General features: G+C 42.8%; 2 protein-coding genes across 3 annotated transcripts; both read left to right on the top strand.

Annotated features, from left to right (window-relative positions):
- Window positions 1-1,190: 1,190 nt before the first annotated feature.
- LOC117747816 (protein S100-P-like) lies at window positions 1,191-2,085 on the top strand. The gene is made up of 2 exons (XM_034557299.1): window positions 1,191-1,400; window positions 1,841-2,085. Exons 1-2 carry the CDS (start codon window positions 1,263-1,265, stop codon window positions 1,979-1,981), a joined length of 279 nt encoding a protein of 92 aa, XP_034413190.1. The 5' UTR covers window positions 1,191-1,262; the 3' UTR covers window positions 1,982-2,085.
- A 10,229-nt stretch (window positions 2,086-12,314) lies between these two features.
- Window positions 12,315-26,053, top strand: kiaa0232 (KIAA0232 ortholog). Of its 2 annotated transcripts, none has more exons than XM_034556567.1 (8): window positions 12,315-12,655; window positions 14,614-15,183; window positions 15,943-16,083; window positions 18,040-18,109; window positions 18,222-18,306; window positions 18,430-21,787; window positions 21,975-22,083; window positions 22,677-22,858. In XM_034556567.1, exons 2-8 carry the CDS (start codon window positions 14,947-14,949, stop codon window positions 22,691-22,693), a joined length of 4,017 nt encoding a protein of 1,338 aa, XP_034412458.1. In that variant the 5' UTR covers window positions 12,315-12,655; window positions 14,614-14,946; the 3' UTR covers window positions 22,694-22,858. The 2 variants fall into 2 exon arrangements, with proteins under 2 accessions (XP_034412458.1, XP_034412457.1); XM_034556566.1 differs by having other exon boundaries at window positions 12,350-12,655; window positions 15,907-16,083; window positions 22,677-26,053.
- Window positions 26,054-26,600: the final 547 nt, after the last annotated feature.

Genomic DNA, 26,600 nt, shown 5'->3' with positions numbered 1-26,600 from the left:
TTAAACATTGAATGGGGTCAAATTGACCCCAAAGGTAACAGGAGGGTTAAGTGGTTTTAAGCTGCTGAATGATGGCACAACTTGTTTACTGGTACGTACAATTACTTATATTATTTAACCATGTCTGACATTTTTTTGGGGGTAACACATTATGTTCCTGTCGCATATTTGTGGGAGGCACTACAGGTTTATCAGGTGAACATTTTTAGCGAATGGAAATCACCATGAAACTCCCCCAGGTGATTACTTACACCGGAACAGTCGTTTTTTCTGAATCTTCATGTGTACATATGTGCCAATTTGCATGCATTTCCACAAGTCTGAACACTGGATAACACCATGCACATTTGAAAGAAATGTGTTATACAATTCTGTATATTTTGAACATAAATGCACAAACAGATATCACCATGAAACTTCCCCAGTTGGTTACTTTACATGAAGAAAATACATTTTTATATTACAGGTTTTCTGAAATTATATGTATGTTTAAATACACAAATGGGATTTTATCTCATTCTAACCTTTGGTAAATTTTGGATAAATCTACACATTCAAATAGACACGTTTTAGTCCAAAAGAAGTAGAAGAAATAGCTCCAAATTGACCAGCACATGAAAGATGTTTTTGTCTCGGTTGTCTCCCCATTAAATACACATATGTCACTTTAAGTTCTGATTCTCAAATTTCTTAAATGAATCCTGCAGTAATATATTGGATATATACAAAATGTAGGGATTTCTATATGTTCTGTAACAGAGCACTGTTAAAAAAAAACGAAACATGCGAGTGAACCCGCCATACGCTCGCTCTTGTGCTTTCACGTAGTTTGAACTTTCCTTTTGTGGTTGTTCATGTATGGACAAGCACGAACCACAGGTGATGCAGTGACAGTGGGTTTCAAAGTATAGATGAGACCCATTGTGAAAACCAGCACAGGGTTTAAAATACACAACAAATGAAAAAGATCCCGGAATCTAATGGGGTTTACTTAATGAAGATACCTCACCTTGCATCAACAAGTGAATGATTGAAGCTCCACGTGGGCTATGTGTATATTGGGCGTTGTCGGGCTGCAGTTGTGTCGACAGCGTTGGAGCCCCAACCTTTATCAAACACTGAAACCCATTTTGCCTAAGGGTTTCTTTCAATTTTTTTTAAAAATGTAAAAGGTATAAAAGGAGTCCTCTCGGCATGCTTACACGTTCACCGCTCTGCTCATCGTTGTTTTTGCGTATTTAACCACCTCTAAAGCAGCAACCATGACCCAGCTCGAGGTAGCCATGACCATCCTGATGAAGACCTTTGATTCATATGCTGCTATGGAGGGCAATAAGGACACCCTAAACAAAACCGAGGCCAAGTTGTTGTTGGAGAAGGAGTTGCCTGGACTGATTGCGGTACAAACAGTGTTTTCTATCTTAGACACATCACAATGCCAATTATTATTTGTGCTAAAACAGATGTTTTAACTCTGTGTTTTTATGTTAATGTATATTTCATTGTATTTGACTAGACGATATGATGATGTTTATGATGATGATGATGTGTGTGTGTGTGTGTGTGTGTGTGTGTGTGTGTGTGTGTGTGTGTGTGTGTGTGTGTGTGTGTGTGTGAGTGTGAGCAGGAGAAAAAAAGAGACCGATTAGGATGGTGCAGGTGGGATGAGTTAATTGAACTGCCTTGAAATTTCATTTGATCCAGGAGGTCTCCCATAACTACCTTACGTTAGTTACTGCTTGAAAGTCTTCTCAAATTGTCTGGAAAAAGGGTCCGCTAGTATAATGAAGCATTTTAATAGCATTCGACAATATTAATGTTGATTCCTTGGTCTGCGCAGGAGGCAAAGAACCAAGCCGAGGTGGACAAGATGCTGCAAAGTCTGGATTTTAACGGAGACTCCGAGGTCGACTTCAATGAATTCGTGGTGCTGATAGCTGCTCTCGCGTGCGCCTGCCACGACCGCTGTACCCACACTTGAGCATGTGGACCGAACCCTGGGTCGGGGCTCAGCAACGGCGACGTTTAATCTTTTTGTGACATTATTTTGTAACAACTGAATAAAATGATTTATTAAACAATGAATGGCTTGTCTACGTGCAGAGTGTGACCAACGGGAATCACGATACATAAGAAGATCCTTTTGGGTCATAGGTGACCACATACTCCATTGGAGTATGGTAATAAAACCACCATATAAATAACAAAAGGGAAAATTGTGCTTTTTGAAATTGAGTAGTTTTGTATTTTACATGCTCTTCTTTGGATGGACAAATGTATTTGGGATGATGAAACTCAAAAATCCATTACCTAAGAAAAATGTAGTATTCAATCTTAAGGTTTTATTTAGTTCCTTAACATGTACTCTAGTTCCTTAAAACTAGGAAGTACTTTATCATATCATCATTTCCCATTAGTGATCAAACGATAGATACAGAACAAACATGTTGTAACAGGGTAACACAAATGAGACAAAGAACAATATAACATAATTTCTAAGAATATAAATGCAAAGAAATATGCAACAGCCCTAAAAAGCATTCAAAGCTACAAATATATAATGATCTAGAATGCAAAATTGCTTTCGCAATGGAATAGAACAATCATGGTGGAAGAGGAACAATGATGACATCTCATGTGGTCGATGGTGCGTGCGGCAGGAAATGGTTTTCATAGCGCTGCAGCAGGTGGACACTCGTGTGTCGTCTCACGAGAACAGGTGAACAGGCTCACGTGTGCACAGGGCGCTGCGTCAGTACTAAAGTCAACACGACTTTATTGGTTCATCAAATACTACCAGCATTTGTTCGACAAACACACCTCGAGCTTAAACTCGAAATTAGAATGTTTTTCAGCAGCGCTGCGACGGCGGAAGCCATCTTGCCCCGCCGCAAGCGCGGAGTGATCTCAAGCGCCCGCGGTCAGAACCGTGAGGCGCGTCTCCGCTTCACGAACACGTTAGCGGTCACGCGCACATCCATTTCTCACTCCGGTGGGTGTTAAAAGCCCACACCAAGAAAAACAACACCTACAGGGTCTTTGTGAGAACCATGAAATAAACTCAAGTAGGCCTATAGAGAGGACGCACGGGGGAACTGGGCAACGGTTGATATCTGGCCTGCATTGTGTTTACCCGTGACGGGCCCGAGGCCAGATATGAGGACACATGAGACCTTTTTTATTGTTCTCAATGTACATAAATATAAAAGGCCAACAAAAAAAGGTCAAACATAAACATAAACATTGAGGAGATATATCTAAAACGATATAGATATAGTGTTGATTGGTATGTGTATGTATATTTATATAATTATATATAATTTATATTATTGGAATACATATTGGATGACTAATGTAACAGTGCTCTATATACGTGAAGTAGGTTGTACAGTATCAGTCTATGGACAATATACATCCAGTACTTTGATCATGACTAGACTCAGTGTGTGAAATTGGAACAATCGTCTAATGCCTGAAATGTGGCTTTTTAGGGTTTCGGGTGGGCTGCAGAGTCTCGGACAACCGAGAACCCTCGTATTTCGCTCACTGCTTTGCCTTATAATTGACAGATAGTTATGAAAAATGTGTATTCAAACTATCAAAAATATATGATTTACTGTTTAGGGGGATGCTTGGTGTATGGTATTGGACGGTTCTGTGGAGGGATGAATCAGTTGTGTCTGCTTGTTCTGGCATACAGTGCTCTGTAGCGCCTCTCAGAGGGGAGAATGGAAACTGCAGTGGTGTTACCTTCACTTGACTGGAAGTATACATGCTGGATGGAGGGTAGGCTGGCACCAACGATATGTATTCTTATTGTCTGTTCCTGACATGTTTGGTGGCTGATCCAACCCACCCACATATTTATGGATTCATGGATCATTTTGGTAGAGAACTAGATCAGCAGCTCCTGAGGCCGGTTGCACTTCCTGACCTCCTCTGATGGGCCTTTTTCCTGGTGGTGTCTATAAGTTGGAAGTCTACTAGAGGTCCTGGGAGATGGTGGATACCTGAAACATGGAGGCGTTCACAGCAGGCACAGTGGTATTCAGTATGGTGATGGTGACGGGTCTCCTGAGACGCAGTCAGTGGTTTCGAGGTATTTAGGCGAATTTTGGTTAATCAATTAGTTGACTGACAGAAAAAATATGAATATACAATATATATTCATGTAAAACATTGTTCCAGCTTCACAGCTGTGAGATTTTAAGTTTTTTTCCTTTTACTAATTGTAATCATTTAAATGTTTTTTAATTAAATTAAATTAAAATATTTTTTAAGGTCTGTTGGACAAAACAGACATTATGAACGCGGCAAACAAATTACTTGATTACTGGGGGAAATAATCAGCAGATTAATCCATAATGAAAATAGTGTGAGCCCACCTCATCCAATTACAACAATAAAATCCTGCTTTCACATTAGATGATTAGTGATTTCTGACAATCTCATGGTATAAAGGTATAAATACCATAGTAGAGCATCTGAATACTGCCTCCACCGCTGGTCTGATGTGGCCTGCCTCTTATTACACCTGGGATACTTCGGGTCTCGAGGTCAGGTCAACGCTCTATTAGCCCACCAGGGAGCACTGGCCCAGTGACACACTTTCTCCAGCTGTGATCATTACTGAAGGTCCCTGCTGCCCTCTGGTGGAGCAGCTCAGTGCTCCCTTTGATATCCTGGGCCACCTGTACAAGACGTGCAGAGCTTCACTTTCGTCTTATGTACCAGTCTCCACTGCCGTCCTGATCGGCGTATCTGGGTTCATCTCCTCCCTTTTCTACGTGACTGCGGGGTGATTTCTACAGTGCAAGGCCTCACAGGGCTGTTTGTGGAACGTGGCTGGCCTGTAATCGGCTTGCAAGGTCATCAAGCTCAGACTCTCCTCGCTCTCTCTCTCAGTCCGGAGCATTATAAAGGCTTATGGGGATTAGGTAGAGTGGAGGAGGATATAGCTCTGGAGTCAGGAGGTTCAGGTGGGAAGAGAAAGTGGTGGTGGTGTGAGGAGTATACTGTGTTTCGTGGTGCATGTAATTTTGATGCTTATTTGTCTTATCCTATGCTCTTACTGCGTTATGTACATAGTAAACAGAATCACACACATGATACATTTTTATTATTGATTTGATCAATTGCCACCACATCCTACTAAGTCTCTAGAAGCATTATGTCATGACACGTGACCTTATAAATGTATTTTTAAAGCACAGTTTCAGATTACTACTGACTCTTTTTCTTTCAGCCAGAGGCTCCAATCTACCGAGCATGTGTCGATGCAACTTGCATCGACACATGCTCGGTGGGTTAGGGTTAGGAGAAATACAAGATAAATATATACAGTATAATCCAAAATATACAGTTACATACAGAGTCCTCACACTTGACTGTTTCCCTTTCGTTTAACGTATTATTCATTTTCTAATAACAATTGTATAACCAAATAAACATGTAGATACATAAAATATTCCATATGCATGTTTAAAACATTAATACACTCAACAGAACAACATACTTTAACATACTTGCATTCATTACAAAGGACCACACAGTTCCGTCATGTCGTGTGGACAACAGCGCATGCTCAGTCTAGAAAGACGGCATCACGTTAGTGTTAGCTAGCTGTACTGGAGACATTCTTTACTGACATTAAAACACGTACAAAACAAATAGTTAACTTAATGAAAACATGGTGAACATAATACAAGACAATTACTATACAAACAAATAAAGCCAGCTCAACTTTTATGTACCATCCCAATTAGGGTTAATTGCCTAATTAGGGTTAAACATCTTGCATCATGCAAGATGTTTGTGGTTCGAGGTTTTACGCAGAGCGGTCACACACGCATTGCTTGGGTTTGGTCCTGTGAGGAGGTATGAAGCAGTTATGAATACCTCAATCTGTTTTAAAACCACACATCTCAGGTCATATGAGCTGCCGTGGTGTCCCGCTTGTCTCGTGGCCTGACTTTCCAGCAGGAGAAACACAATAACCACACTGCTGCTCTTTGTCTCTTAACTTTGACAGTGCATCACCTGGTCGTACCGCGGCGCCGTAGTACTACGCCCGGTACTATCGACAGGCGACTCGACACACGACTGACTTTGACTCAGGGGTTGTTTGAATATGGATTATGACAACTTTCAGCTTGAAGTTCGGTCATCAATGGAGCGGTAAACATTCATATTAGGGGATATCAGATCAGTACCTCCGCCAGTGCCATGCCATTGTTCCGTTATTCCGAAACCCTCGATTGTCCCATTTGTTCGACAACCTGTTATCCCAAAAACAAGCCTGAATTGTTTTGGAGGCCCATTTCTCAGAATATACAACAAACACAACTACTGCGCATATGGCTAATTATTATACTTACCCTGGTATCCTTACCCTAACTAAGTTACATACACATTTTTGAGGTTGAGGGAACATAGGGCTGTGGAAACTTAGAGCTGAGTGAACGTATGGCTGAGGGAACATTGATCTGAGGGGAAATTGCTGCTAAGGGAACATAGGCCTGACTCCAAATAAGGAAAATTAACGCTTCTCACAGGAAATGGTGGCGGCCAAACCAGAGCAAAAGTGAAAGTAGTTATTGGACTTTCATTCATCAGGTCACCTGAAACATGAATGATTATGTTGCTTCGTGTCAGCTGGATGCATTAATGATCAACTTTGAGCAAACACGTTTACTAAATACATTTTAAAAGGCTTGTTTCTGATGCTCCCAAGTGGTTAAATAAACCATTAAACAAAGGTGAACCTGACCATTATTGCTTGTTGATTTCTTTTAATAAATCAGTTTAATCAAAAGTGGATGAATTAATAAACAACAGTTGTGTTTTAGCCACATTACCAATGTGGCTCTCTAGGATGGAAATCTTGGTCTGTTGTCAATGATTCAGTTAAAAAAAAATATTATTATTGGTATGATTTGGTGATCAAATGACTACCTGCTGATTCATTTCAAAACCCTCTCCCTGCTGATACAAGTGTGGGGCTCATGATGTAAACATTGTACTTGCCAGACTGAAACCAAACTCCATCGTCAGGTCTGTCGGGTGATTTGGGTTAATTTCAAAATCAGTTGAATGGCCCTTTTTAAATTACAGTCAAAACCCTGTGAGACGTCTCTTAATACCAGAAATAGTTGCTGAGTTAGTCTCTGCATGACTGGAATAACGTAAGCATTAATTTTGCTATGCAAAAGAGGAGAACACGGGAGGAGCATTTGACAAACAAAGGCTGGGTTGATGGGCACGTCACAACCTTTTTCCTAAAAACCTGTCTCCCAAGAAAGGCCTGTTGTGTGTGAAGTGGAGGTCCGTGGACCAACTAATAAACAATCATCAGGGCTTGTACAACATAGTCTCGCATAGCAAGCATTCTTTTCAACTGAGTGCCACAGAGGCCATTTCTGTCTCTGTCTCTGCCGAACAGTATCATGTCATCTGATGACTGTACAGTATGACTGTGGGTCAGTGGTTAGCAGGTCTGTCTTTCATTCAGAGGATCGGTGGTTCGGTCCCCGCTCACGGCCTCCCCCCCCTTAGTCAATGTGTCCTCAAGTAAGACACTTAACCCAGAATTGCTCCCTCTAGCTGTGTCTACGCTGTAGTCGCTTTGGATAAAAGCGTCAGCTAAATGAAATGTCCTCTGAACGCAGTACCACCAGACATCTTTTCTTTTTAAATTTGAAATGTGTGACTAATAAGATTACATGTGCTGTCTTTATAAAGAGGACAGAGAAGCTCTTAAAGTCTCTAAAGTCTAATAGTGAGGGGAATGACACACAAAAACGGCCCAAATTCATACCAGCCAGTAGCGTCAGCACCGTCACCTTTGACCTACAAAGATGACAAGCAGGCTTGTGGGGCGTTGGGGATCCTTGTGCAGGAACGTGGAATAACAATACATCTTTCTACTATCTGGCCCAATGTGTGACTTCTTTGCTTTTTTGTTCCCCTCAAATGGCGAAGAGGAAGTTTAAGAACATTTCAAAATTCAAATGAGCAAATTCATCTCAGTCTAGATGATCACAAGAATATGTGAAACCTTTGGATGTGCAGACAATAGTTGTTAGTAGGATACATTCATTGCTAGGCTGTTGGTTTCTGTTCCTTTAAATTCCCTCAAACTGTTCAGGCTCTGATCATAGAGAGAGGCAGACAGGAAACAAAACTGTCTGACTGGGAGCCCTTTGTAAACCCATCGAAAGCCCTCTCAGTAACCATTCATTACTGCAGAAGTGCAGACAGGTTAACAGAGGGCTGTGAGGACATGCTATTTGCATTGAGAGCCCAGCCATGCATGTGCTGATAACAGGCTCTCAGTGTATCGGCTGTGACGGCGTGATGTAATACACATTTACACGCTTTTACGGCCACTTGACTGTGACGTAAGTAAAACAAGCCAGTTTGTGCACCGTCCTGATGCAAACAGGCCTGCTCTCTGTCTTATTCCCTTATTCACACACACACACACACACACACACACACACAGTGAAGCACATGACAGGGAGACTTTGTCCTTCTTTATCGCCAGCAGCCCTAGAAACGTTCTTCGGCACAGACTCATTTACACACTGTCAGAGCGACAGTATCTCTGCCTTACGTCAGCGCCATGTCAGAATTCAGCCGAAGCCATTTGACCCATAGAAATTCTTTAATGTTACCAATGCGCTTTTTTCATCGCATGAGGTTTGGCATCAGCTGTTCGGTCGATCAGTTGTTTAAATCCTCCGAGTTAGGTCATTACTAAAACAAGCAAATGCCCTTTCACCTGCTTTCACCTGCTGTAATCCTGTAATTTCCCCACTGAGGGATTAATAAAGGATTATCTTATCTTATCTTATTTTACCTTCACTCAACAGTCAATAATCGCCTCATCAAATGATGACAATGAACACATGTTTGACCTGGGTTGTGTAATGTCCGCTGTTAGTCCCGATGGGGTGCTGCTTTGACGTGTGATTGTAATGTGAGGCCAATGACCCCAAGCCGCCAGACCGACTGATCCCTATCGACCAGCCCACTGATCAATCTCTCTGCATGAGTTAACAATTGATCAGCCTCTTTAGATCACGTGCCAACGAGTTTACTTTGAATCATGATCGTTTACCGCTGAAGTTGACATGAGTGGACACAGTATATCTGTCACTTGGCGGCCGCTGGTGGAACAAACCGTTCTGCTGGTGCACCGTGTCACCGTGTGATTTCTTATCAGCATTGCCAAGACCACAGAGGAGTGAAAGAGATCCTGTTGATAAGGGTCATGTGCAACACGGAGACAGAAGTCCCGCAGTGTGCCCCTTCACCACAGACCCTGGTTGCGAATGAGTCAAGAATTGCAAAAAGGTACGCATGAAAATCCACAACATGGATCAACTCTTATACTGAGCTTCATTACATACAATTCATGCACAATCTAACACACAACTGCATCTCTCTGTTTCGGCTCTCTCCAGGTATCTCTGCAGGATGCAGTATGACTATAATAAAAAGAAGAGGGGACCAGATTGTCAGCACTACAGATGAAATACATACGCCGATCTACAATTTTATTTACCTTTCTGAATGGCCTGAGGGGAGGTATGGTATACTGGCTGAGGGCTGGTGGAAGCACTGTGCCACCGCGAAACACAGGGAACAAAACATCACTCAGGCAGGCAAGTCACTGTTACATCAGTCTGGGTGTGAGTCCAGACAGAGAGCAGACGTGGTAAACAACTTTGGAGACAAGCAAGAGGAACCAAAGTCATAGGGCTTTGCTTGGGGCAGGAGTTGTTCCTTACACAAATATCCTTATTGGTCTCTTTGATTATTGGCTCAAGCTGCGATTGATCACTTCAAAGGGAAGTATTTCCATTCAATAAGATCTAGAAGGATTAGTTTCGCAAGAAGCGTGTCAATGTAACAGGGGAGTCGTAACATTGTTTTGCCACATGTATTGCATCAGTTCCTCTGATGAATCCTGACATGTGACTGTCTAAATATAGGTGAGGATGATGAGTGAGTTGCGTCATCAGGTGGAAAACACGGTATTCATTTGTATAGTCTGAATTAAACGCTTGTTTAAAAAACAGAAAAATGGAAGAAGCGCGAGAGGCCTTCTCGACTGAGCTAACCGGAGCTCGCCAACACACGCTCGCTTCTGCACGGCGATACGGTTGGTGGGTGTGGTTCGGTAGACAGAAAAATAGTTCCTACGTGAAACTGCTCACAGCGAGGACTGTGGATTATCATGAGTCCCCTGGTCATGATTTTATGGAAGGAGACATTGCTGTTGAGTTTTTTCCTGGTCATAAGGGTAACTGTGTTGAGATTAGCGGGTTTCACCACCAAAACAGGTTGCTTTTTACCTCATATGTACGTTAATTGGTCCTCGACGGAAAACCGAACCCTGAGACAACGTAAACAAGTTTGCGTGTACAGTTTACATGTCTGTTTATCTCGCTTGTGAGCTGTGACTAATGAAGGGTTTACCTCAATGACCCACCTTGTGGATGATAACCAGCTTCACCTCAGACGGCTCTGTGAACTCGCTGTTAAGGCGGAAAGCAACAATAAAGCTTTGTGAGAAACTTTCACAATCTCTGAGTGAAATCACCCCTTACGCCACCCCATCCCCCCCTCTCCCTAACCCTCTTCGTGAGAGAGGATTATGAGGCATCTTTTAACTGCGCCATCTGCTCCACATTGACTTTCAGTTAAAGCTGGTAAATGAGAAAGCTGTCAGTGCATAGCGGCAGGATGGGGGTGAAAACCAGCACAACTTCCTCATTGATCAGGTCTCGGGGGTTGCAGAGTCCATTTGTGTTTGGCCTTTGGCTGCACTGCTCTGGCTTCCGATAAGGATCAAAAGCCAAACTCATAATTAGTTTGTTGACTGGCTCTGAGGGGCCTTGGGAAATTTAGTTTTACGCACACACAAACTCGACACACTCCTGTCTTGACCTCTTTTGCTCTCTCTCCTAACCCCACATACACTTAAAGGTAATTACATCTGTTTATGAAGCATGTTTGTGTGTGTGTGTGTGTGTGTGTGTGTGTGTGTGTGTGTGTGTGTGTGTGTGTGTGTGTGTGTGTGTGTGTGTGTGTATTGGCAGGAGTGTACAGCTGGTCTATAGGCTTTTGCTCATTTCGTCCCAGAGGTCACAACCCCAGGCGCCAGAGGGCACATGAAGTGTGCCACACGATGGACCTTTGATCCGGGGCAGATGCTCCATCTAAAGAATGAGCATCTGCCCCCAACATACATCGTACACTCTTCGTGGTTAGTGGCAACCAAGAGGAGGCCAAGAGAGCGAGAGAGGCTTTTTGATTATTACAATTAGCAATGGTATTGCTTGGATATGAAAGCTGCAATTCTTTGCTTTAACCAAACAGTGGTTCATAATAAAGAATAGAAGGCCCTGGTGATACTAAATTATTTAAAGTAAAAAGAAGCAATACCTTGGAAAGTACAATTTCCAACAGAGGGAAGGTGCTTGTATAAACTGTATTAAAATATAACAGATTGATCAATCTTAATCTTTTTGTTTATGTACAATTTTATTAATCCCTCAGTGGGGAAATGTTTTGCATTCGACCCATCCTTAGTTATTAAGGAGCAGTGGGCTGCAGTGAAGCGCCCAGGGAGCAACTGGGGGTTCAGTGTCTTGCTCAAGGACACTTTGACATGCAACTGTTGGGAGAGCGGGGCTCAAACCGGGTACCTTGTGGTTGCGGGATGACCACATGCCACTTTTGACAAAGCAACTATACATAAACTGATAAACTGATCGGCTACAGACGACTTAAATCAGTTTATGGATGGTTGCTTTGTCAAAAGTGGCATTTTTTTTAGGACAATTATTACTGGTTAAGCTTCTGCAAGAGATTGAAAACTCAAAGCTGTATTCAATTGGCAAAATTGCACAGAAATGTTAATTCTGCTGTGGCTTAATTTATAAATTGTGTTGATTATGTTGATAACATATGTACTCTGTTGTTATGAAGCATAATTTACATTATATGAAAACACATTGTCGAGTAAATAATAATGACACTAATAAAAAACAAAACGATTTTGATAAACTGTAACCATATTGTAATGTGTATTTTGGAGACATACATATTTATTTATTTATGTTTACGAGACAATAGTTATTTGTGTTTGTGTGTCGAGCGATGATTTATTCACTAATTACATTTTCAAAACCGAGTTTAATCTCCTCAATGTCATTCCTCATTTGTCTTCAGTTTGAGTATAAATGCAAAGTACTATTTGGGCTTCTGATGCAATACCCTAGCGGAGGAATCAAGCCTATATGAATAGGACGGCAGAGGTTTGCCTTGTTGCCTAGATACGAACGCGGAGGGTGGCGCACTCAGGAGTCCTTCCCTGAATGAAACAGGATTTTCGTTAGCGGACATTATGGTTCTGGGTATTAAGCGTCATTGACGAATGACCTTCCGCTAGCTCGAGCCGAAATGTCGCCGGTTTCCTTAACGCTGTTAAGGAAGCACTGGATGTGAAAACAGCGCCATTTCTGTCGGCGTCCATGATACGCGATGCTACCGCAGCGGATTCCAGAGCTCGAGCTCGGAACGGCAGCGGGAGAGAAATAGCCGCTCCCCTTTCGCCGCTCTTCGTTACTTCAGCCCACGGCAGGTAGGCAACCCGGCCGGCAGGTTTCTGGTCGCTCTGTGGTGTTTTTTGTCCCCGTTTAGTGTGTCGGCACCTTACTCTTTCGCTGTGTGACGATATGGCGTAGCTATATTTTGAAGGGAAACGTCTGACAGTGCTCGGGCAACGTTAGCCTGCCGGGGCAGCCGCTCCTCCTCCCCTCGGTCACAACAACAAGCCTGCGTGAAAGCTAACGTTAGCTAGCGTTAATTTGGCTGTAAATCGGACGCCTCTGAAATATTGTACTGACTTTAGCTCCGTTTCCGACTGAAAGTTGAGACATGGCCTCACGTAAACGTGTTGCTGCTGGCTAGCTAACGTTAACTGTTAACTATTTAACGAAGAACCGTCCGGGCTCTAATGTCACTGTTTATAAACTATATCGTGATTAGCATAACATTAATAAGGTCACTTATCCCGTCTAACTCAAATCATGCGTGTTAAGTACCGTTAACTTTGAACGTATTTACGTAATGATAATAAACTGTCCAATGACAGCTCTCTGTAACGTTAGCTCTCACTGACTTGGCTAACTTAGCTCATTAGCTCACGTTAAAGGTCGGTAGTCCAGCTAACCTTGCAGTTTGACTGCAAAGTGACGCCGGCTAACCGAGGTTAATACCGAGTCAGAACAACGCTAGTTGACACGACAGCCGTCACCTATTCGCCCACTCTGCGATCAATCATCATACCGATGACACCGATAACGTGACTTTATCTTAAACATAAAGCCTGGCTGTTCTGTGGTCGCGTTGCTGCACTAACGTTACATAGTCCGGGCAACATAATGCTCATGTCAGTGACAGTAATCCACAACGAAGGTACACATACTGTATTATTTCGTTCCTTTTGGTGTCATATAAATCGCATTAAATTGTGGGTTGTATGCTAAAGTTTGTATGTGGACGGTGCAGTCGGGTGCTAGCGTTAGCTGTCGGAGCTAGTGTGCGTACAAGGAACAGCTGGGTTATAGAAGATGGTCAGCCATATTTGGCATCAGCGAGAAAACTAGCTAACCTTTTAGCTGTCGTCCATCTGTATTTATTGAACTGACAGTATTCTTCTACGAAAGGATTATAACTGCTGAAACAGTGTGGTTGCATGCGACTAAACTATTGCCCCTTTGACGTCTTTATGGTTAGTCTTTAATATCTAACTGATGAGTGACGGCCGGCCCAGCCAATCAAATTGGCGCAGCCTCCATTTGCTCTTCACGTCGGTTCCCTAATCCGCTGCTGCCGTACGGAACACATGCACTTGACAGCAAGTGTCCCCCTGCTCATTGGCCACTGTTATACCCAACTGCTCGAGTTTGCTGGTTCTTGTTTTGTCATGTCATCCAGGACGTATTTGATTTTATTGCCCACAATTGAAACTATGCAGGTTTTATGGAAGGGAATACGTGGTGCGTCCTGATTGTAGGAGTTTTATAAAGCCTGGCTGTCATCCAGGTGTTTCAAATGACGCGATAGTGACCACTTGCACTTTCACTTTCTTGTGTTGCATTGCATGTCTAACAGGAGGGTCATTACACATTCAAACTTTAATAACGCTCGTTAACCCGTTGCTCACTTTAAAGAGGACCTATTCACCATAATGCCTGATCATGATTGTGACTGCAGTCTACATTATGTATGGAGCTCATGGTCTCTCAGGAGCCCATTAAGGCTATGAACAGTCAAGCTACATCATTTGGGAGAAGGAAAACAATGTATATGCTGTGGTAGGCTCTGTATTAACATTTGTCTAATTTTTTTAAATCATGGAAAATATAATTGTAATCATCCCGTCATGCATTCTTTTATACGAAGACACATTGATTCTTGCTGTTTGGTTCTGTGTCGGGGTTGTGTGTAAGGTTTTAGACTATAACTTATTATTTATTTTGTTCAAGCGCTTGCATTATACCGCAGTGTAGCTGATACTTATTTGCTCTGTTTCAGGTTGTGCCGGTGAAGTAAGACGAAGCACCAAAATGGACCCTTCCGACTGAGACGCAAACACGTTCCGTGTTTTGCTCAGCAGCTGAGATCCATCAGCAGCACAAGCCATGCCTGACGAATAAAATCACCTTTTTGCTCAAAGCAATAATAATAAAAAAACATCCTACATGCCTCCCCATGTAGAGCCCCTTCAGTGCGTCCTGCTGGAGTGACTGCCCCTTCTACCCAAGCTTCTGCCTCGTCCTCTCTCTGTACCCTTCTCCACCGACCACCCTACAGTAACTACCCATCACAATGCTGCTTCACCTGAGAATGGCCAACACCTGAGGTCCCATGCGTCCAGTGAGCACCAATTCAGACGGTCCTGCTCCTCCTGAAAACCTCTCTTGCCCCTACCCCCTCGTGGGCCCCCTGCCTGCCTCAGAGATGTCCCTGTTCCAGTCGCTGGGTCCAGTACAAAGCTGGCTTGGCCAGGAGCTTGAGAAGTGCGGGATTGATGCCATGATTTACACCCGCTACGTCCTCAGCCTTCTCCTGCATGACAGTTACGACTATGACCTGCAGGACCAGGTAGGCTCTCACAACCTTAAATATAAGTTCCTAGTCTAGTCAAAAAGTTTCAAAAATTATTGTTCATCATTGTTTGCGTTGTCAAATGAGTGGACAGTGGGCTTTATTCAGGAAGGGAAGTTTGTGTGTCAATATCATGGCCTCTTTAGAGGAAGACATCAAGCTTTTCTTTCACATCACAGCACTAAACTGACATAAGCCCATTTCACACAGAGATTTCACCATAACGAGGTAAAGAAGATCCGCAATTACGACGGCTTTGCTCTTTTACACTGAACCAAGCAGCGATGTCACCCCAGTGTGTCATTCTTAGATGGCATGTTGGCATTCCGGGAGCAAAACAGGTCGCGATGTGTAACACAACAGCGCTGGCGTCTAATGTGTGTGTGTGTGTGTGTGTGTGTGCATGTAGTTCCACCGTACAGGCCACCGCTTTTACACGGCCGTCGTCTCGGCTCTGTGACTACCTCCGCCGCCAACTTAATAGCGGAGCAACTCTGTCCCCCCCACCCCCTTATGACGTGTTTGTACCTTTTTTTTTTTAATACAGAACGGTGAGGCAGAATAACGATCCCACAGTGTGTGAAAAGGGCTATATGCAAGTTTGTCGTGTTTGTGTGATAATGGTCATGGTATAAAGCTTGTATAGACGTGTTGATAATAATTTATCATATCATTTTTGTAATCTATTTCTGCTTTTTTTCACTTTTAAACACTCATTAGTCTTCTGTGACTGACTGTTCACGGTTTGTGCAAAAGGAAAACGACATCTTCTTGGGCTGGGAGAAGGGAACTGGGAAGAAATGGGGCAAGAGCAAGAAGAAAGGAGGGATCGACCTGAGTCTTGAGGAAATGAAGAAGCAAGCTGCTGTGCAATGCCTCCGCTCTGCATCTGATGAAGTAAGCATCATTACCACTCAGCCTGACCCTTTCTGTAGTGTAAAATAATAGTTAGCTTGAATCACTTTGGCTTCGGAGGTATGCAAACGACTCATTACTCATGCATTGAAGCAGGAGCAGTTTGACCTGACTCATCTTATATGAAACTGTACAGAGGCTTGTGAGGAACATTTTGCAGGAGTATTCCTTGTTTGTTATGGTGCAGTCATGCAGATATGAATTGCATAAATCACGGTGAATAGACACTGAATAAAGCTATGTCAATGTGCGACGCTGAAGCATTGAACAAGGGAAGATCTTCATTGCCCATGCATCGTCACCTCATTTTCCTTAGTGGCCATACCTTCAGTTAGTCTTCATTAGAAAGGTTATAATAAGGTCAGTATTTCAAAGTTGTTTTTTGACATAAATCTAATGCTATCATCACTTATAATGCCTGCATTCAAGAACCTTTTGTGTGACTTAAAAAGCTACAGAGAGATTCACTGACATTTTTGTCTGTGGCCAGCAGTAGTAAGGGAGGTGTGATTTAGTTGAGAATGACACACTATTAAGCTGGAGGGTGGGGGGGGCAGGGTCTGCAAGGCAAAAGGAGGGGTGTTGAGCTCCTCTCCGGGGACTGGATTCTGCAGTCTATTTTTTAACCAGCACACGCTGCTGAGAATTGCAGCAGTGAGCAGCGTAGTCGGTCGGCTGTCAGCTGACCGGCATTAGCACAATGATGCAAGCGGAAACACAGGGCAGGAGAAAACTTTGCTTAACTTTTCATGTGGTGATATGGTAAGGAATATTATTTTTATTATTAATGAACAGGGAACAAGTGAGCTAAAGTGGGCTGGTCATGAGGAGCAGCTATGTTTCTCATGTGATTTGTTTTGTGGCCATTCGCTTCGACACGGCCTACTTGATCTAAGCTTGTGTTTATTTGTTTTTCAGGCATCTTCCTGCTCAATGTGAGAGGGAACTAAGTTAAACAGGATATGTAGTAAACCTTCAGTGTTTCAAAACGTAGTGAGGCAATCACTTGTACTGTTGCTTAGCTGTTAAAACAAATATTTTTTTATTATTTCTTTTAAAGCATTGTTGCACCATAGCTAAATATAGCACGGTCATGGTCAATAATGCCTAAGCTCTCACAAGTCAACTGGCTTGACTCATACCTTTCATTCTTTCTTTTGGGTCACTTTAGGGGTCAATGTAGCTTTTTGTAAACATAGTTTTTGAAAACGGCAGTCTTACCTAAGGCTACTGGATCTTGTTACTCATGTTGTTTTGGAGTAAGAAAAGAAATATTCTTTTGTATTTGGGCCAAGGTGTCCCCAAAAAATCTCTGAGCATGATTTTGTCATGTCAACTGATCATTACAATATATAACTATAATATAGTACCTGTACCATGATATTGACCAGAGTGCTGCTGTGGCTCAGGAGGTAGTGCGGTCTGTCCTTTAATCACTAAACTGACAGTTCAATCCCCGGTTCCTCCTGTCTGCATTTTGAAGTGTCCTTTTAAAAAAAACATTGACCCAAGTTGCTTTTTAATTCCTGTTTAATTTGTTGATGCATTAAAAAGGGTTTTCCACTTGAATTGTAATTCCTGTTAATAATAACAATTCAGTAAATTTACATCAAATTTAATATATTTATTTATTTATTTGTTACATTTAATTTGACAAAGTTAGAAAAGCAATATTGAAGTCTGATGTCGCCTCACAAATAAAAGAATGATCCAACTCACTTCCAGTGAGGTATACAGCGTATTAAACACTGGTTTCAGATCGGTACAATGTACAGCTCATACTCAAAGTCCAGGTTTTACTATCAGTGTCGGAGTTGTGCATCCCTATTTGTCATGTTCACAAGTATATGAGAACATCATGTGATGACGTTTATATCAGCTGTTAATATATAATATTGAGTTCATAAAATCTGTTTCTTCTCTTTCTCATTTGTGCAGAACTCTGGAATTGAGAGCCTGGTTGAAGAGCTTTGCTCTAAACTAAAGGACATCCAAAACAAACAGAAAGGTTAATACCCTTTATCATCACATTTTAAACTTTTTGATTAGAAAAGAAAAAGGAAAGTAGTGGAATAATATATGCTCTAATAAGATGTATTGATGTTCAATACTTTTTACAGAGGAAAAACAGATAAAAAATAAATCTGATGGCTCTCAGTCTCCCGAGCGAGCTGAGTCCCCCTCTTCAAAGGACCAGGTGGAAATGTAAGCTACAACATGGATATTGTGGATCTATACATATGTATTTACAAAACGTATCAGCTGTTTGAACTCTAATGCTATGACTGCCTTTCAATCAAGTTGTCTCTCTGTCTGTTGTGACTGCAGGTATTATGAAGCCTTTCCTCCTTTGTCAGAGAAACCTGTTTGTCTCCAAGAGATCATGACGGTGTGGAACAAGGCTAAGGCCTGTACATACTCAAGTTCATCATCCTCCGCAGCCCCACAGACCAGCACAGACACCTCTTCCCCAAAAGATTGCAACAGTGAAGGTGAGACCGCAAAGGAGGGAAACCTTGAAGCCTGTGGCACCATCACTACTGTGACCAACGAAAGAGGCCAGCAGCGACGAAGCAAGAAGGAGAAAGAAAACAGATACCATGGTGGTGGTGGTGCAGCAGCGGAGGAGAAAGCTACCGTCCACTCGAAGAGACAGGCGAGACACCGATCTGAGGGAAAATACCGACCCAGATCCTGGTCTTCTGGCTCTAGCGAGGCGGGCTCAAGCTCAAGTGGGAACCAGGGTGACTTGAAGTCATCAAGAAGCAAAGCAGTTAGAATTAGGCACAAATCCAGGGAGGCTGCAAAAAACAAGAGAACACGCAACAGCGGGCAGGTGAAGGTAATCGACAAAGAGGAGCGAAGAATCACGGGAGGGAGCAGTAGCAGCGCCACTGGAGGCGCTGCCAAACAACCACAGCTTTACAAAAAGGGGAAGAAACCTCTGAAGGAGATTCGTAAAGACCCAGGCTGGAAGGAGGCAAAAGAGTCCGAAGCTGAGGCCAGAAACGAAAAAGAATACATGGAGGAGCCACTTTGGTACACTGAGCCCATCACAGAGTATTTTGTACCTTTCAGCAGCAGACAAAGCAAGCTGGAAACAAAATATCGAAACAAGGTAGACTCTCCTGATGGCTTTGCTTTGTCAACCGACATGAGGCTGCCGGAGAGAATCCAGGGAATCTGCATTGCCAATGAGAGCTACCAGAGAGCATACCTAGCAGCAGGCTCGTTTGTGGATGGGCACTTTGTGGAAGGGCCTGGCGACGCAGAAGATGAAACTGTTGAACTCACCGGGACCTCAAGCTGCCCTCAGCCAGAGGATAGTAGAGATTTAGATGACAAGCATCTGTCTGAATTCACTCACTTCTATGAAGTTGACATTTATCAATCCATATTGGATACTAGTGCCTCAGACTCTATACAAGAGAGTCGGATCTTAAGCATGATTCGACAAAAAAGCAAAGAGCAAGGAGACGTAGAGGCAGAATGTTGTTTAGTGTTAGATGGCCTTGATCAGCAAGGGAAAAGTGCAATACGGGCAGACTCACAGGAAGCTCCAGGATCCTTTGGATTCTTAATGGAGGATCTTGAAAGCATGGCTCAAGTGTGGGGATGTTATTCGCCATCTACTTCAGAAGATATAGAAGGAGAAAGCTTCGTGGGAGACTCCCCCATCCGACTCTCCCCCCTCCTCGATAGTGTTTCATTCACCCTGAGCAAACTGTCTGGAAATCTGGAGGAGCCAGCCATCTCTGAAGCCACCAGTGAACCATCCGGTTTGAACTCATCCTGCTTCTCTCTTTTCGAGCTGCAGTATGACAGCCCTACTTTTCCTTTTCCCCGCGACTCACTCGCCGTTGGACACGAAAACAACACAGATTCTAGTAGCTGTCTCGACCCACATTCTAATAAACAGTCTCGCTTGCTAATATGGACCAAAAATAGTGCCTTTGACGAAACTGAACACTGTTCTAACCTTTCAACGCGAACATGCAGTCCGTGGTCACATTCAGAGGAGACTCGGTCAGACAACGAGCAAGGAAATGTTCCGGCGGAGGATGCTGCTCAAATTGGCAACGAGGAGATTGATTGTATAATCCCTCCTCTCTCTGGTACATATCTGGAGGATGAAATCTTGGATTTTTTGCAAGAAAACTCTGGCCATAAGTGTGAGGAGGTCAGTGTTAGCACAACGTCCAACAAGACCCTCACCAAAAAATCTAAATTGGAGTCCATTTGTGGTATCGCATTGGAGAAGGATGAGAGTAAACAGTACAGCACTGGCATGTTTTCGGACAACACAAAACAACACAGTGATGACTACAGCTCAGGGATAATAAAGGACATTTGGACGGCAATAGGGGATGACAAATCTGTAATGTCAAAGCCAGGAGCAGAACAACCGAGTGAGGGGCTATTCTCAGATGAGTCAGGCGGTTACTGCTGCAGCTGTCTGGAAGAGCAGGAGAAAGAAGTTCCGATTCAGGGGCCTCCGAAAAAAGCGGTGCAGAGGTCAGAGTATCACCTTTGGGAAGGCAAGAAAGACTTAGCCAAAAACAAACTCTCCAAGGTAGATGGTGCTGGGGATTACATGACTCCGTCCAAGCCCTGGGACCTGAACTCTGACAAGGAGAGTACATCATTCATCCTCGGAGGGGTGTACGGAGAGCTGAAGACACTAAGTGGTGATAAGAATTGGGCTGTCGTGCCGCCAAGTGACACCCAAGATAGCCTGCTCCAGTGTGCTGCTGCATCTGCTTCCAGCTCAGATATGCTTACCATCACTGGCACAGATGTGTTCATGAACACTGGCAGCTGCTTTGCCCCTGGGCACAGGCCCCTGTGGAGGCCTCTTGTGTCCTTCGGTCAGAGTGACCAGGCCATCAGAGGAGGCGGAGATGGATTGAATAAGGGATTTTCTTTCATCTTCCATGAAGATTTGCTTGGATCTTACGGAGGCTTGCAAAGTAAGGAGCACGGTTTAGAATACCCGTTCTCATCCTTCAACCTGAACAATCCCTTCTCTCAAGTCCTCCATGTTGAGTGTTCTTTTGAGCCTGAGGACATGGCTTCGTTCAGTCCGGGCTTCAAGCCCAAATCTATTCTTTGCTCGGACTCTGAGAACGAAGCCTTCCACCCACGAATATATGGCATCAACCGGACGCAGTACAGGGCCATTCGCATTTCCCCCAGGACTCATTTCAGACCCATATCGGCCTCCGAGTTATCTCCTGGTGGAGTGAGTGATTCAGAGGCCGAGACTGACAAAGACGAGACGATTTTTCCCGTCCAGGCGCCGTTGGACGTCTTTGACGATCCTCAGGCCGATCTCAAACCTCTGGAGGAGGACGCAGAATGCGAAGGCCCTTATTACGGGAAGTCAGAACTGGAATCTGGTAAATTCTTACCCAGATTAAAGAAGTCTGGCATGGAGAAGAGTGCCCAGACTTCTCTGGATTCACAGGAGGGCTCCAGTACCCTCCTGCCAATCACTGAGCAAGAGATTTGCTTAGACTGCAAAACGGCAGCAGCTGCATCAACTGCAGGTGGACAGACTGAGGTTTCTGTCGGCAAGGTTCGGAAGGAGAAATCTTCAGGAGAAAAGCAGTCCTGTTTATCTGCACCAGCAGGTCAGATCCCTAAGTATGGGATTGCTTATGACTTTGTTGGAGATGTGCCAGAGGTGAGGGTTTCTTAAAATTATCTCCTAAGATTCTTAACATTTTGTGATCAGTGAGACCTTTTAACAGAAGTGCTGGCCTAACCACACAGTGTTTCATAATCTGTCGTCAGCTGTAAAAGTTCCACCTGTGATGTCTGACAACGGTTCACTGGAAACTCACTAGCCACTTCTCCTTTGTCTCGTTTAGTTCCCTCTGTTAAATAGAAGTGGACAGGGAGGAACTGGCAACCAGCAAGACGAGTGCTGGTGGCAGAACACACTGTGTTCCCCCCTTTTCCCTGGATCTCAATGTACAGGTAAACCCGCCTTCAAAAGCACACATTGCATTTCCCCCATTTTTTATTCACATCAAACCAGTGACATTGTGTATTTGCAAACTTGTTCCAAGAGTTGACGTCAGTAGGCAACATACGACTTATTGACCTCGGTCCACAAACTACAACAGAATGTACTGCACACATCTGTAGTGGCTGGACACTGGTCTGAAAGTGACAAATTGTGCACCATGCAGACAATATTTATTATTACTATATACAATATTGACATTGTTTGAATTATATTCACCAACAAAGAGACAGTGGGCACTGCCTTTGCCACTTATCTCCATATTATTGAAGTATAAATAAAAGGACCGCAAGCAATCCACACTAAAGAAGCTCCAAAGTATCCCATAAACATCCAACTGACAGACCTGTAGACTTCTGGCCACCAAAGTATGTGAGCTATGTAAATATAATCCCCATTTTATGGTCACTAAGTGGTCAGTTTGAAATCACAACAGCTGCAGGAGGTGAAGGAAGCAGCAGTACGGTCGGATGCAGCGTGGAGTTTTAAGTGTTTCCGTGTGCAACAGTCTTAACTATTTTGCCTGACTTCTCTGTCTCTCCAGGGAGCAGCAACATTTGAATACTCCAGTTTTGCAGAGGACGTCTGTCATAGAGAGGAAACCAACCTCTCCTTTTGTGACTGGACCTCTACCAGCAAAGATTCAGGGTCATCTCAGAGCTGGAAAAACCTAATGTAGGCTAATTTCTGACACTCCCCTCCCTCCCTCCTCCCCCCCCAAAAAAACACACATATCCCTGCAGGTTTTCATTTACTAACTTAAAACCTTATGTAATCAACAATCGGATCAACAAAAAGCGAGAGAAAATAGGAAAACTCAAAAAATATGTTCTGTCTTTGAGTGATGCAATGTGCAGATGTGCATTTTAGAATTTGTTCCATTTGATTCTTCTGTACACTGGTCCTCATTCAAGTCTCACAGTTAGCTAGTAGGGACAATCTTTAGTTCTTTCCTCGTCGGTTCTGTTCCTGCGGTTTTGCTTTTGAGCTAGGATCCCGCTAGTTGGTGGTATCTGAATGGTTGTGCATGTGTGTTCGTCCAGCCAGTCTCACTCCTCCTTTTTCAACATAATGTTGTGTGAAATGACCTATCGCATCCTCTACTTTCCATCTTGTGTTCAGAAAGAATAATACAAGGATGTTGACTTTTTGTTTTGTTTTAGAATTTGATTTTTAATTTTTTTTAAAAACAACAAACCAACAAACAAATATGTTGGGATGACTTTCTGAATGTGAAGTAGAGAATGTGTGCAGCTTTCTTCACAATATCCCTAAATTCCCCATGTGTGAAAAGTTATCATAAATGAGTCAGATTTTTTTTGAATGCTGATAGTCTTACAAAAGTAGTAGAGCTAGTATGGTTGGTGAGGCAAAAGAAAAAATCCTTAAGAAAAAAAAGAAGAAAAAAAACCCAGGAAATCATAAGGCGTTTTGTTGGAAAGAAAATACTAATAATCTACTTGAAATGCAATGCTGTAAAATTATTTTGGAAGAACAAAGAAAGACAAAAAAAAAAGGTTATGTTTTGGGTTAAAGGCCCATCATAAAAAAAGACTACAGCCATTTCTGCAGACACCTGTGTTACAACTGAATGAAACTTTGTTTAAATTTCTTGTAATTTCTATGGTACAGACTATTTGGTGCTATGAATATGTTCAAAACCCTTTTTGAAGCTGCAGTTCAATAATACGGCTATGATAAGTAGACGGCGTAGCCTAGTTTTGTTTGTAGTCCGGACCGTCAGACTCAATGAATACCTTTTTCTTTTCTTTTTTGCTGAAATTGTAAAAAAGGAAGTAAAAAAGGAAGAAAAAAAAGAAGAAAAAAAGGTTAAGCCTGATCGTGGTCTCGCTTAATGTGGCTTAGTTTTTACTTTACGGTAACCTCTTAGTGGTCGGGCCTGTAACGGCCGAAGCCGAAATACAGGTATTAAATCTCACGTTACCACACATCCATTCAGTCACTTGTCCCCAAGCAGACAGGACGGACGCTTAGCTGTCCAGGCTGCAACTAAACACATGTGCAACAAAACAAGTGGCGGGGGTGGAGGTTAAAACCAAAAACATGGCATAATTACACTATGGTACAAATGCTTTTTTTTTGTTTCTCTCTCTCTTTCTCTCTCTCTCTCTCTATACAAGGTGTGTGTTTATTTTTGGTTTACAATATATCCTGTTGAAATATTCTCACTTTGCGTGTGCGTGTGCGTGTGTGTGTGTGTGTGTGTGTGTGTGTGTGTGTGTGTGTGTGTATTGGCAACAGAACTTGTGAAGGCACTGGTTCAAAAATGAGTGTACAAGAACTTTATCTCAAAAGTGTAAACGTATGCAGAGACATGTGCTCACACAAATGCAAACGCATCAGTGGCCCTTGAATTTGAAGCACACGTGTGTGTGTGTGTGTGGTTGGACTGCCCCCCCCCCCCTGTGACCTGTGCTTTGAAAGTCAAACGACCTTTTCTCTCCATCTAAAGGAACAGGTTGGAGCATTGGAGTGAGATCAATTGGCAGAAATGTAATATTAAAGTAAATATAGAACAAAGAAACTTTTTAATCTTTCCAAAACCGGTTACGAGGACGGTAGCAGGATGACTTCTTCGGGGTCACAGAGCATGGAATGAAAACTCTGATAACTGAAAGCATCCCTCCATTAATTGGCACTGTGTGAGCAGACTCCCTGCTGGGTGTCTCTATTGCAGGCGTGGCTTTGGAAATGGCCTCCTTGTGTAACAATGCAGAGATTGTACATGCACAGGCATAGGTTTGTTCAGTCCAACGCCACTTCAGTTAAAAACAGAGGACCCCCCCGAGTAGCTGAACGAAAGTTAATCCAACTTCAGGGTCTTGTCCCCTTTCTTTGACAGTCATCCGGCACTCAGGAATTTTTTGATATGAGCATACTCTACACTCAGACCTGTGACATTGATGCATTTGTGTAAAACCTTTCTTTTGTTGTAGAGCAGAAATTATAGACTGAAGGACTGTGCTTCTTTTTCTTTTCCTTCCCAATTTCGATACCTGAACCTACTACCGGGCACGTACATACAGGGAGTGAATATCATACAACTTTATTTTTTTTGTTGAGTTTGGCAGATTATTTTCGCAGAGGTCATTAACTTCGAGCTACAGTTTTAGGGGGGGGGGGGGGGGCGGGGGATAACAAAGCCATTGTAGATTCCATCAGCAATGTGGAGGGGAGTTCTATAGCCCTGAGTCCTATGCAATACGTCGGCATGTAAACATCCAAGAATATACGGAGAAAAGTCATTCAGTTAATTTTGCATGTTGATTACTTTTGAGTGAGAGGACGCCTGAGGTAAACACACAAACAAACCATGCAGCATGCAAACATCACATTCTGGTTGTTTTCTTTTTTTTTTAACGTTGGATTTAACTAAATATTTTGGTTTTCAAAAGAAAAAAAATATATATATATATATAAGTGAGGTTAAATCAGTGATTGGAAGAATGTTCAGGACTGCGTGTGAATCTGAGTGAATGTGTGCAAGGAGCCGAGTCACAAAAAAAGCACTTACATGGGAGTTGAAAGGACCTTTCTCCATTTGACTCTTCCATTTTGATAGGCCGTGTTAAACATTAAAAAAAAATTAAAAAACACGTACAATGAGAAAATGCATTTAGTGAGGGTATATGCATTTAGAACGACTGTGGCGGGGTCGCTGGGTTTCGTTGTGGTCTGAAGAACATACCCCGCACTGAAAACTTGAGTTTTCCTTGTCTTTTCATTCCCACCTCGACTCTCCTTCAACCTTCCGCTCCCTCTCTGTTCCCCGAACCCCCTCCCCTCCCTCATCTGTCCCGAGTAGCGGTGTTGTTCTGATTTCATGTTCACCCTGAGAAAATTATTTTGTTTCATTGTGGATTTTTCTTAACATCTAATAAAGGAATAAACCAAACCTCAGCCTATGAATGTCCCTGTGTGTTTCGTACTTTCTTGAGTAGTGTATTAACCAACGTGGGGACTTAACATTTCAAATCCTCGACCTCGAGGTGACACTAGAGGGCAGGATGACTATGTTCCCATCAAATATCGGGCTTTAGTCCGTTTTCATTGATGCTTAATATTGTAGTGAAAACCTCAAACATTTGTGAGACATTTCAAATTGAAAGTCACATTCTAGTTGTGGTTTGTCACTCAAAAGAAAACCACCGAAAGGGGCTGTTGTCTGGTGAACAGAACAGCATCCTTCCAATAGGTTGAAATAATATTACAATCACTTCAGCATTTATTGGGCGTCACTTGATAATTTTAGGCCACATTAGCATGAACTAAAGTTCCTATGCACATTTGATATACTATATTATTTATTGGTACTATCGAGGCGGAAATCTCTTTTGTAGCCTGAAACACTAAATATTATACCAAATTAAATAAATATGTTAACCTTCACGACAGTTGACACATGAAACAATTGTCGTGTAACCATTGCATTCTGGGGATTCCTCTT

The sequence above is a fragment of the Cyclopterus lumpus genome, chromosome 18, assembly GCF_009769545.1.
Source record: "Cyclopterus lumpus isolate fCycLum1 chromosome 18, fCycLum1.pri, whole genome shotgun sequence".
Classification (NCBI taxonomy): Eukaryota; Metazoa; Chordata; class Actinopteri; order Perciformes; family Cyclopteridae; genus Cyclopterus; species Cyclopterus lumpus.
Note: the sequence above shows the minus strand (reverse complement) of the source record. Positions and strands in the feature narration are given on the sequence as shown.